Genomic DNA, 13012 nt, shown 5'->3' with positions numbered 1-13012 from the left:
AGAATAGTGAGTACAGCTCTGGAGTATAATACTGGATATAACTCAGGATCAGTACAGGATAAGTAATGTTATATATGTACATCATGACTACTTACGGAGATTATATCCTTCAGCGTTGACTGTAAATGTTATATTATTAGATACTAAATATGTCTCTTGGCTTCTAGATTTTCACAGTATTTCTGCTCGGTCAGTCATATATCTCTGACACCCACAGTAAACCTTGTATGTTCATTTCTCCCTAAATCATTTTACCAGCGTTCTGTGCGCTGCCTTGTAATGTCCCCATCATTTTCCATCTATGTTATTACCCTGTACTCTTCTCTGGTGTCACACGGAATGGAGTGAGAAGATTACTACAATAATATAATAACAGGGCTCCGGGAGAAGTCATCATGGCAGCCGCTCACTTTGATATTCTCACCTTTGCTTTCATTCTCAGGTAATGGCCTGTGATCTTAGGGGCACGTTCATCAGATTCCTCCCTTTACCGATACCTTTCTGCTCTTTTTACATGAGTTAAACTAAATTTATAATAATGTATGATTATGTATGATGAAACAGCGTTAGGTTAATAAGTATTGCATATGTGGTGTTTACCAAACAGGCAACCTCCTGCCGCTGCGAAACTACAACCAATGGCTGTCTATGCATGCTGGGAGTTGCAAATTTGTCATGACTAAGGGTTAAGAAGGATCCGAAACCTGACGGTGTTTGTTCTATATGCTTGTTTTGATACAATACAGTATTCCTGCTGCATCCTTCATGTCGGACATCATCTGTTTTTGAGGCTCCCTGTTTGGAAAACACTGGTATTTGTTGTATCGCTCCCTACGCCTGGGGTTATTGTAGATCCCTATAATGCTGTTAGTTTGGGTGATTAGACCCTTGGTCGTACTGGCACCATATGCTCATATGCAATTGGCCTTAAAGGAATACTCCAGCAAAAGTTAACTTATGCTCTATCGATAGGATAGGGAATAAGTTGCTGAACGCCGGGGGTGCGACCACTTGGATCCCACGCGATCTCCAGGATGGGACCCTGGCTCTTTCACTGAGGTGCGCTCCATTCATTTCTATGGGATCGCCGTTGATATCGGAGTGCCTTAATCGGGTCTTTTCGCCACTCCCATAGAACTTAGAGCACGTGCCATCTACCGGCAGACAACACGCGCTCCTCAGAGAGAGCCGAGGTCCCTTCCTGGAGATTGCGTGGGGTCCCAGCGGTTGGGCACCCGGCAATTAGCTTCTTATCCCCTGTGGATAGGGGATAAGTTCATTTTTGCCATAGTTCTCCATTGAAGAGGTTCTCTACTTGTATATGGAATTTTTTTCATCAGATTTTTGCTTTGCAGGCTTCATCCCTAATTTGCAGTTCTCCCAGAACTTATGGGCAGAGCTCCCTCCTCCCCCAACCCCTCCATAGACTTGTATTGGCAGGACAATGCTGAGCTGGTTTTCACAATGGACAGAATAGAAGAATTTTGCAGCAAGAAGGGGGAGGAAAGAAGCCTGATAACAGGAGAAAGAAGCATTTTTGTCTAATAAGATATATTACAAAGTTTCTTTTATTCACTTGTACTGTTGATCTATACCAAGATTGTTTAACTGGCGCAGTTTTCAGTACAGACCCCGGAAGTCATTGATTTTACTTGTGGATATCTAGCTGTTGTAAGGAGTTTAGGGCAGTGGTTCCTGGGAAAATATATGCAAATTAGCTTCTCTAAAAGGACTATAGGGGTCATGGCGCACGTTGGCGCACGTTTCTGGGCACGATGCAGCTGGTCGGCCTGTATTATGATGAAATGTGCTTTGTAATAAATGCCAGCGAATGTGAGTGCACGACTTTAGATCGGCGCGCAAATTTGCACACCTGGCAAGGAGAGCGTGATAGATCTGATTATTGACACTTTTGTGTCAACAAATCCAGTGGCAGCTGTAAGTCCGTGTCTACTAGGGGTGTGAATCGCCAATAATTTGGCGATTCGATTCGAATCGCGATACCAGGGTGGCGATTCGATATATCGCAATATATCGCGATATTGTCATGTTGGCGATATATCGCGATATTCCCTATTAAAAGCTTGGGAAAACTTATTCTAGTTGAGAAAGAACAAAGAACAAAATCCCGCGAGAGTTGTCCTGTGAGTTCGTACGTTCTCCTTCCTGTTTGTTCTGAGTCTGTAGTCTCGCGGTAGCAGCCTGCGAGTGGGACAGAGCTGATAACAGGTACACTGCCAACTAGTGGTCAGGAGTTTAAGTGTTATAAAAAAAAATAAGACAGACAAATAGGACTGTGACTCAGTGAGTGAAATACAGTAAATGTTAATTATAATAATTGATAAAAAAAATCGATTCTCAGAATTTTAAAATAGATTCAGTATCGCGGAACAAAAAATCGCGATAATCGCGCGAATCGATTTTTTCTTACATCCCTAGTGTCTACTACAGTGTTTCCCATCCTGTGTGCCTCCAGCTGTAGCAAAACTACAACTCCCAGCATGCCCGGACAGCCATTGGCTGTCCGGGCATGCTGAGAGTTGTTGTTTTGCAACAGCTCAAGACACCCTGTTTGGGAAACACTGGTCTAACCCACAGCCTTGCAACATAACTTCAATTATCAGGCAAACCAGAAACCGGAGTCTACAACCTACACAAGTGGCTCAGGTAGTGCAGCTCATCCAGGATGGCACATCAATGTGAGCTGTGGCAAGAAGGTTTGCTGTGTCTGTCAGTGTAGTGTCCAGAGCATGGAGGCACTACCAGGAGATAGGCCAGTACATCAGGAGACGTGGAGGAGGCCGTAGGAGGGCAACAACCCAGCAGCAGGACCGCTACCTCCGGCTTTGTGCAAGGAGGAACAGAAGGAGCACTGCCAGAGCCCTGCAAAAGGACCTCCAGAAGGACACAAATGTGCATGTGTCCACTCAAACGGTCAGAAACAGACTCCATGAGGGTGGAATGAGGGCCCGATGTCTACAGGTGGGGGATGTGCTTACAGCCCAACACCGTGCAAGACGTTTGGCATTTGCCAGAGAACACCAAGATTGGCAAATTCACCACTGGCCCCTTGTGCTCTTCACAGATTAAAGCAGGTTCACACTGAGCACATGTGACAGACATGACAGAGTTTGGAGACGCCGTGGAGAACGTTCTGCTGCCTGCAACATCCTCCAGCAGGACTGGTTTGGTGATGGGTCAGTAATGGTGTTGAGTGACATTTCTTTGGTGGGCCGCACAGCCCTCCATGTGCTTGCCAGAGGTAGCCTGACTGCCATTAGGTACCGAGATGAGATCCTCAGACCCCTTGTGAGACCATAAGCTGGTGCCGTTGGCCCTGGGTTCCTCCTAATACAAGACAATGCTGGACCTCATGTGGCTGGAGTGTGTCAGCAGTTCCTGCAAGAGGAAGGCATTGATGCTATGGACTGGCCCACACGTTTCCCAGACCTAAATCTAATTGAGCACATCTGGGATGTCTCGCTCCATCCACCACAGACTGTCCAGGAGTTGGCGGATGCTTTAGTCCAGGTCTGGGAGGACATCCCTCAGGAGACCATCCCCCACCTCATCAGGAGCATGCCCAGGCATTGTAGGGAGGTCATACGGGCACGTGGAGGCCACACACACTACTGAGCCTCATTGTGACTTGTTTTAAGGACATTACATAAAGTTAGATCGGCCTGTAGTGGGGTTTTCCACTGTGATTTTGAGTGTGACTCCATATCCAGACCTCCATGGGTTGATACATTTGATTTCCATCGATAACTTTTGTGTGATTTTGTTGTCAGCGCATTCAACTATGTAAAGACGCAAATATTTTTATATGATCAGTTCATTTATTTAGATCTAGGATGTGTTTTATATATATAATATACTTACCATGTATATGTATGTATGTTGCAGAATTACTCCCAAGGAGGCATTTCAATGGAACTTGTTACTTGTATGTCAACTTAAAATAAAGTAGAGTCAAATCAACCCTAATCTACCCCCTAAAGTGAGGGTGTTTTTTTTTCTTCCTGTAGGCAGGTGCAGAGAATTGTTAGTGTGGATGACGGGAAGCAAGGTCGAAATATGAGGTCAGGATGCGAAGATGTCAAATGAGGACAGGATGTGAGTTTGTGATATGAGGTCGATATATAATGTTGGGATATGAGGATGAATGCTAGGTCGGGATGCAAAGATGAGATATGAGGAAATTATGCTTGGTCAGGATATGAAGACGAGAAATGAGGATGGGATGCGGAAATGAGATATGAGAGAGGACTGGATGCGCGGTCAGAATATGAAGATGGGATATGAGGACAGGATGCAAGATCAGAATAAGAGGACAGGATGCTATGTCGGGATAAGTTATGAGGATGGGATGCACGGTAGGGATATGAAGTTGAGATATGAGGACGGGATGTTACCCTCGGGATGAGATAGGAGGACGGGATGTTACTTCGGAATGAGATATGAGGATGGGATGTGCAGTTGGGATATAAAGATGAGATATGAGGATGGCATGAGCGGTTGGGATATGAGGCTGACATGATGATGAGATATGAGGTCAGGACATGAAGAAGAGCAATAAGGACAGGTTGCGAGGTCATGACATGAGGAAGGATGCTAGGTCGGAAATGTGAAGATGATAGGATGCATGGTCGGGATATGAAGACGGGATGCGAAAATTAAATATGAGGAAAGAATGCATGATCGTGATGCCATGATAAGAAATGAGGATGGAATGCTAGGTCAGGATATGTAGATCAGATATGAGGTCAGGGCATGAAGACCAGATATGAGGCTAGGATATGAAGACCAGATATAAGGTTAGGAGCATTATTGTTGCTTTTCCTCTTCCACAAGTTTTAGGTAGGAAGACCGGGAAATGCATAAAACTTTCAGGACTCTAAGAAATGACAAAGAATCCACAGTGCCCCTCAAGGACATAGCAATAATGGCCCTCATACACACGTGTCAGCTGCACTCCGCAATGTCCATCTATTGTAATAGGGTCTGAGTCTCAAAAAGGCAATCATTTAAAGGGGCACTCTGCTGCTCAGCGTTTGGAACAAACTGTTCCGAACGTTGTAGCCGGCGCTGGGAGCTCGTGACATCATAGACCCGCCCCCTCTTGACATCACACCCCGCCCCCTCAATGCAAGTCTATAGGAGGGGGCGTGACGGCCGTCACGCCCCCTCCCATATACTTGCATTGAGGGGGCGGGGCTTGACATCATGAGGGGGTGGTGCTATAAGGTCACGAGCTCCCGGCTCCAGCGTTCGGAACAGTTTGTTCCAAACGCTGAGCAGAGGTGTACCCCTTTAAGAAAAAAGTTAGCTATGTCTTGCAGACTTAATGGAGTCCTTAAGGGGTTAAATTCAAGCACACCTTAAAAATTTGGGACTTCTTTTTTTTTTTTATCTTCTTTTACAACTTTGTTCTCGCTAAATACTTCTGAAGGTTTCTTAGCGTTTTTTTTTTCCCCACCAAGTTAACGTCTAGTGAAATGCCAGCCTTGTTCTCGCCTTAACCCAGGGGGTATGATCTTCAGCAGCAGCTTTCATATTTTCATTTAAACGCAAGACTGGTATCAAACCAGAGCAGAGATGCCAACTAAGGGAATTGAAGCTGGCATCGTCACTCATTTAGCGGCTGGGATCGCTCTCTCTATTATTTAGCGGAGGGGGACTCAGCCCGCGGCTGTTCTATAAGAATGTAAATGAGAATGTTCAGAAGTGAGATGATGTAAATACCGACTTTGAAATGCAAATCCTCCTACAGAATTGTGATTTATCATACTCGAAAAGAAGAAATATGGAGCGCTGTTGCAGAGATGACATTTGGAGCGCGGCAAATGGAGCAAAAAAAAACGGAATGATTTATATTTTCATGGCAGCGCTAGTTTAGAAAAAAAAGGATAAATACATAAAATGTGAGACGGTCCCTTGTGACCATAGTATGTTGGGATGGAATCTAAGAAAAGGAACTGAAATGTCAGCAAAGAAACACGGAGAAGGATGCTGCCCCTGATGTCAAGGGGTCGATTATACATTTTTCTTGTGCGCGGTATAATAGAAATTCCCATGTGACCAGTTTGGCTCCATTTGCTTGCTTTTTTTTGCAATATTTTTTTGCAAATTTTTGCAACACCGATCTCCACCGTGATTTCTAGATGGAGTAGTCGGCTCATCCCCCCCCCCCTCCCCCAGCGCAGGAGGTTGCAACCGGATGAGGAGGAAGTTGACCTCCATCTCCACCTACTGAGCACAGCCCCGGCTGAAGCATCGGCTTCAGGTCAGAGTCCTACTATAGTCTGCTCAACCACGAATACTGCAGCTACAGAGGGAACCGTGATCCCTACACTGGTACAGCCGGGATCGCAGGCAGTCTGCCTGGATCCACAGCGGCTGTTTAACGGTACTGGTGAAAGCACAGTTGGTGCAGGTCCCCCGCGGCAGAATTCCATATTGGGAGATGGAGTGGTCGGTTTACATCCTCAGCACCAGACAATGCAAACAGGTGAGAAGGTAGTCGACCTTCCTCTCCACCTAGTGATCACTTCTCCGGCTGAAGTACCGGCATCAGGGCAGAGTTTTGCTACAATCTGCCTAGCACTGGAGACTGCCGGCAGGTCTGCAGTTACAGATGGGACTGTGGTCCCTGCATCGGTCCAGTCAGGATCCCAGACGGTTGACCCGGATCCCCAGCGGCTGTGGAACAGTACAGGGGCTGGCACAGTCGGTGCGGCTGCTCAGTGGCAGATATTGCAACCGAGTGAGGAAGCAGTCGGCCCTCTGTCCCTTCAACTGGTGACAGATGGAGTTTTCCTTTGGGAAATGTTGCTTGGGAGGGGCTCGGAAGCTGGCCGGGGAGGGGGAGGAAAAGCAGAATTTTTTTTTGAGGGGAGCCTCAGTAAGCTTCATACAAGGTTTGCTGGTATTGGATTACATTGTTGCCGCACACCCCAACCAAGAGGAGGACCAGGATAACTGCGTCTGGTGGTTGAAGCCCGGACAGCCCCAAGTGGATCCGTTGGGATCGCACCGGGTCTGCCGTTTTATTAGGGGGAGCACTGTGATGGATCCTAGAGTCACCCTACCTACTTGGATGGACTTTAGGACATCACTATTTGTACCCCTCAGTTGATGTTGTCCAGTGACATAAAGCTCAGTTAAAATACTTTTATTTACAGTTTTTTTGTACAATACACTAATTCTACAGATGCTTCTCCTTTTTGCACACAATCCACACCTCCACCTTTTGCACTCGGGGCACTGTATGGGGAGAGCTAATCACCTTTGTTGGATTGTCTCCCGGACTCACTGTCACCTGTGTTGTCTTTACTGACCCTTCCCCCTGTGATGTCCTTCCTATAAAAGAAGACACTTGTTCCACAATAAAGAGTTCAGATTTTATACCTGAAGACTGGTGTTGCCTGGTTCTTTGGGTACAAGGATGCAATAATCTCTAGTTCTGCCTGGGGATATTGCCTGTGATATGCTGGGGCTTGTCATCCGGAAGGAGAAGTCACTTTTGGCGGAGTCAGTCCTTCACAGTATCATTGTAATTTTGACCTTCTGTCATGAGTAGTCTCATGGATAAAAATGTATCCCCAATCCCTGCAATCCTTCGGATAGAGGAGAAGTTTTTATCCATGAGATATCTCCTTTAAATGGTCACTCTCATTAAAACAAATTTTTGCTATTGCACTCCTTATGGTAAATAAAAAATCTTTCTAATGTACTTTGTTAAAAAAAAAAAAAAAAAGTTTCCTATGTTTTATTTGTGTTCAAAAAAGCTACTTACTTATAGGTTACCCTTAGGTAACCGAAAAGAAAAAAAAAAACATTTTTTCCATATACCCAATTTTATAAAAGTGCAATCTTTATTATTATTATTATTATTATTATTATTATTGAGTTCTGCACATTAAACTTGTTTAAATCTGCCATATTGTCCTGATTAATGGTAATTTACTTGACCAGCCGGTCTAATATTGTGCATCAGTCTGACAATACAAGGTGCCTGCAGGAACATCTGTATTCTTATAATTATAGGACAATGGCGTCGGAGTTAAAAATGTGCAGAACTCAATAATAATAATAATAATAATAATAAAGATTGCACTTTTATAAAATATACAAATTTGGGTTTATGGAAAAAATTGGTTTTTTGGGGGGTTACCTAAGGGTGACCTATAAGTAAGTGGTTTAATTTCCACCCTCCATATACCTGTCTCAATTAGGGTATTATTGTTCAAAAAAGCTGCCACTAGGTGTCTCCCTACTTGTCCAGAGCACATTTCCCCCCATCTCTTGCACAGACTTCGGACTCCTGCTTGCCTTGCAAAAGTCCAAAATCAGGAAATGCTGAGATGGGTGTGCGCAACCTTAGCCAATCATAGCTCATCACACACTGAACTGCTCTGGGCTGTGTGTAGCAGAGTGAGGGAGGAAGTTCTCCCCTGTAAGGCTTCAGATAAGGTCATGCCTGCTGGGGAACGCCCCTTCCCAGTCTGTGAAGAGACTGATCAGAAAATACAGAGCAATATCAAGGTAGAAAACTGAAAAAATTATAAAAATAACGGCAGGGGGTGGTTTATCATGATGGGGCAGTGAACTGGGAGGATTATAAAAATTAACAAGATCATGACAGGTACTCTTTAATGTTGTCATTTATATAATTGTTACCAGGTGACTGAAGAAGAGCGCTCAGCCAATCACGCGGTAATGATACAGGAAGCTCTACAGCAGGCCTCGGGGTTGGGAGAACAGCACCACCTGGTGGTTTCCTCAGACGATGTTGAAGGCATCGAAACTGTGACTGTGTATACACAAGGAGAAGAGACTTCAGAGTTCATTGTCTACGTACAGGAAGCCATGCAACCTGTTACCGATGGTACAATGGGGCACATCCTGCAAGAAATCTAGCACTGCCCATAGAACATTGGTCTCAAACTGAGGCCCTCCAGATGTTGCAAAACTTCAACTCCCAGCATGCCCGGACAGCCAACGGCTGTCCGGGCATGCTGGGAGTTGAAGTTTTGCAAAAGGGAAGCCTTGATTTACCTTTCATGATCAGTGTGGATCCTCTGGAGGAGGCAGACAGGTGTTTGGCTTTCCGGGCAGGCTGGGAGTTGAAGTTTTGCAACATCTGGAGGGCCACAGTTTGAGACCACTGATATAGAACATACACCATGGTGTCCATCAATCTACCATTAAAGGGGTATTTTAGGCAAAAACTTTTTTTTATATATCAACTGGCTCCGGAAAGTTAAACAGATTAAAAAATCTTAATCCTTCCAATCCTTATTAGCTTCTGAAGTTGAGTTGCTGTTTTCTGTCTAACTGCTTTCTGATGACTCACGTCCCGGGAGCTGTGCAGTTCCTATGGGGATATTCTCCCATCATGCACAGCTCCCGGGACGTGACATCATCATTGAGCAGTTAGACAGAAAACTTCAGAAGCTAATAACTATTGGAAGGATTAAGATTTTTTAATAGAAGTAATTTACAAATCTGTTTACCTTTCCGGAGCCAGTTGATATATATATATAAAAAAAGGTTTTGCCTGGAATACCCCTTTAAAGCCTCAGCCCTACCTTATAGACTCTTATAAAGTAAAGACCATTTATCCTGAATTCGACATCGCCATCAGCATCTACTTTACGACTACCCCAAAGATGATCAGTTTCTGCATCGGAAATGAGATTTATTTTTTATTTTGAGCAATAACTGTATAAAATTCATTTTGTTTTTAGTTTGGAATCGATTCTGGGAAATGTTTACATAGAATAAACTGTGTATTTTGCCTGGAGTAGAGTTCTCGAATTCAATTAACTTCTGTGTGTTTTCTTCTTTTACAGCTACTTCTCAGAACTGGAGTGAAGTATCTGCAGTCGCCGTTTGCCGCCCATGTCTTGGATAACGTTAGGTCCTTTAAAGGGGTACTCAGGTGAAAAACCTTTTTTTTTTATTTATTTATTTTTTTTTTTAAATCAACTGGTTCCAGAAAGTTTTGTACAGATTTGTAAATTACTTCTATTAAAAAATCTTAATCCTTCCTGTACTTATTAGCTGCTGAATACTACAAAGGAAATTCTTTTTCCGTTTGAAACACAGAGCTGTCTGCTGACATCATGAGCACAGTGCTCTCTGCTGACATCTCTGTCCATTTTAGGAACTGTCCAGAGTGAAAGGAAATCCCCATAGCAAACATAAGCTGTTCTGGACAGTTCCTAAAATGGACAGAGATGTCAGCAGAGAGCACTGTGCTCATGATGTCAGCAGAGAGCTCTGTGTTTCAAAAAGGAAAGAATTTCCGCTGTAGCATTCAAGAATTTCCGCTGTAGCATTCAGCAGCTAATAAGTATAGGAAGGATTAAGATTTTTTTAATACAAGTAATTTACAAATCTGCTTAACTTTCTGGCACCAGTTGATAAAAAAAAAAAAAAGTTTTTCACCGGAGTACCCCTTTAACAATACTATAGGTTACTTTAAAGGGGGACTCTCAGGATAGAAATGAATGGCGTATTGCGAGGAAATACCACAGCTGTCCAGTAGGTAGGACTCTGACTGCTATAAACAAACATGAACGGGGTACTCCGCTGCTAGACATCTTATCCCCTATCCAAAGTATAGGGGGTAAGATGTCTGATCGCGGGGGTCCAGCCGTTGGGACCCACGCAATCTCTGTGCAGACACCCAGCATTCTGAACATTTATGTTCAGAACGTTGGGTTCGGGCGGCTGTGGTAATGACGTCACGTCACACCCCCTCCATTCATGTCTATGGGAGGGAGCGTGACGTCACTCCCCCTCCCATAGACATGAGTGGAGGGGACTTGGCATGACGTCACAAGAGGGCGTGACGTTATGTCACAACCACAGCATCCCGAACCCAGAGTTCTCAACATGATGTTCAGAACGCCGGGCAGCAGCCAAACCCCCACAATCAGACATCTTATTCCCTATCGTTAGGGGATAAGATGTCTAGCAACCGAGTACCCCTTTAAAGGGGTACTCCAGTGGAAAACTCTTTTTTTTCTTTTTTTTTTTGTAAAAAAAAACTTGTGCCAGAAAGTTAAACAGATTTGTAAATGACTTCTATTAAAAACGATCTTAATCCTTCCAGTACTTATTAGTGGCTGTATACTGCTCTCTGCTGACACCTCTGTCCTTGTCAGGAACTGTCCAGAGCAGGAGAAAATCCCCATAGCAAACTTATGCTGCTCTGGACAGTTCCTAAAATGGACAGCAATGTCAGTAGAGAGCACTGTGGTCATGACAGAAAATAAATCCCAAAAGAAAAGAATTTCCTCTGTAGTATACAGCCGCTAATGAGTACTAGAAGGATTAAGAATTTTTTATAGAAATTATTTACAATCCCAAAAGAAAAGAATTTCCTCTGTAGTATACAGCCGCTAATGAGTACTGGAAGGATTAAGAATATTTAATAGAAATTATTTACAAATCTAGCAACAAAATGCAGGAGCCAGTGGTAAAAGTAGCTTCACCTTTATGTCGTCCAAGTTAAAACATTGACATGAATCCGTCTAAAAATCAGTGGTAATGGAATAAAACTCAGGAAATGTTTAGCATGACGCGTTTCAGATGCATCTGATGAAAGGTCACATGACCTGAAATGCGTCATGCTGAACGTTTCCTGAGTTTTGTTCCATTACCACTGATTTTGAGATGGATCCATGTCAATTTTTTAACTTGGACGAAATAAAGGTGAAGTTATTTACCCCTGGCTTATGCATTTTGTTGCTACTATTGGAGGTTCCTTTGCCATGCGGTGGACTGGGTGAGCTGACTACTCTTGTATCTTACATGAATTAACTGTTTAACTTTCTGCCACCAGTTGTTTTCCTCCGGAGCTCCCCTTTAATGGCTTAAACAAAGTGGTATAGGGCGCTGTGGTATGCAATATATCTTATACACTATGGGGGAAGAATTATCAAAACCTGTCCAGAGGAAAAGTCGCCCAGTTGCCCATAGCAACCAATCAGATCGCTTCTTTCATTTTTGAAAATGCCTGTGAAAAATGAAAGAAGCGATCTGATTGGTTGCTATGGGCAACTGGGCGACTTTTCCTCTGGACGGGTTTTGATAAATCTTCCACAATATGAACATGGAAGCAAGAAGGGAAGTCCAACGTACATGGTGCAATTCCAAGGATTTTTTTTGTTTTTTACCGAATCCTTGGACTTGCACCATCTGCGCTGGACTTCCTTTCTGTTACCTATGCTTGGCCTTGGGTGTTACCCTACACAGTCTCAGATGTAGCAGAGATAGAAGGGTGAGCTGCACCATGTGTGTTTTACTACACTATATGAATGTAGAAAAGCAAAGATGGATGTCCAGCGCAGCTCCCATAAAACGTAGCTTTTATTGAATATAAATCGACAGGTACATGGACAGTGTAGACAACTAACGCGTTTCGGTCCGACAAGGGACCTTAGTCATGACTAAGGTCCCTTGTCGGACCGAAACGTGTCACTTGTCTACACTGTCCATGTACCTGTCGATTTATATTCAATAAAAGCTACGTTTTATGGGAGCTGTGCTGGACATCCATCTTTGCTTTTCTATATACCTTACGCTGTAGTCCACACCGGTCCGGGCGCGCAGTGACGCGGAGGAGAGCTGGACTTCTTGTATGCTATCACTATATGAATGTATCTGAGTTGGCCTTCACCTCTAAATAATAATAATTCTTTATATAGCACACACAGATTCCACAGTGCTGTACACTGTTCACCCTGTCTCTATTGGGGCTCACAATCTAAATTTGCCGATCAATATGTTTTTGGAGTGCATAAGGAAACCCACACAAACACGGGGAGAGCATACAAACTCATTGCAGATTTTGTCCTTGGTTGGATTTGAGCCCAGGACTCCAGTGCAGCAAGACAACACTGCTGACTGCTGAGCTACTGTACTGCTCATAGATCATTGATTTAGTCATTGATTGCGTAATTTACCCTTTTCCGCTGCTTTTGCCATTCTCCGATCA

The 13012-nt window shown here is 43.9% G+C and overlaps 1 protein-coding gene across 2 annotated transcripts in view; it reads left to right on the top strand.

Moving 5' to 3' along the window:
* Positions 1 to 9808, top strand: part of ZFAT (zinc finger and AT-hook domain containing) — a 221879-nt gene extending 212071 nt beyond the window's left edge. For both annotated transcript variants that reach the window (XM_056522803.1, XM_056522801.1), the window contains exon 17: positions 8686 to 9808. In XM_056522803.1, the coding sequence (XP_056378778.1) occupies positions 8686 to 8922 (237 nt within the window). In that variant the 3' untranslated portion in view covers positions 8923 to 9808. The remainder of the gene's footprint in view (positions 1 to 8685) is intronic.
* Positions 9809 to 13012: the final 3204 nt, after the last annotated feature.

Source organism: Hyla sarda, chromosome 5 (assembly GCF_029499605.1).
Source record: "Hyla sarda isolate aHylSar1 chromosome 5, aHylSar1.hap1, whole genome shotgun sequence".
NCBI lineage: Eukaryota > Metazoa > Chordata > Amphibia > Anura > Hylidae > Hyla > Hyla sarda.
The sequence above is the reverse complement of the archived record's forward strand: the minus strand, read 5'-3'. Positions and strand labels throughout refer to the sequence as shown.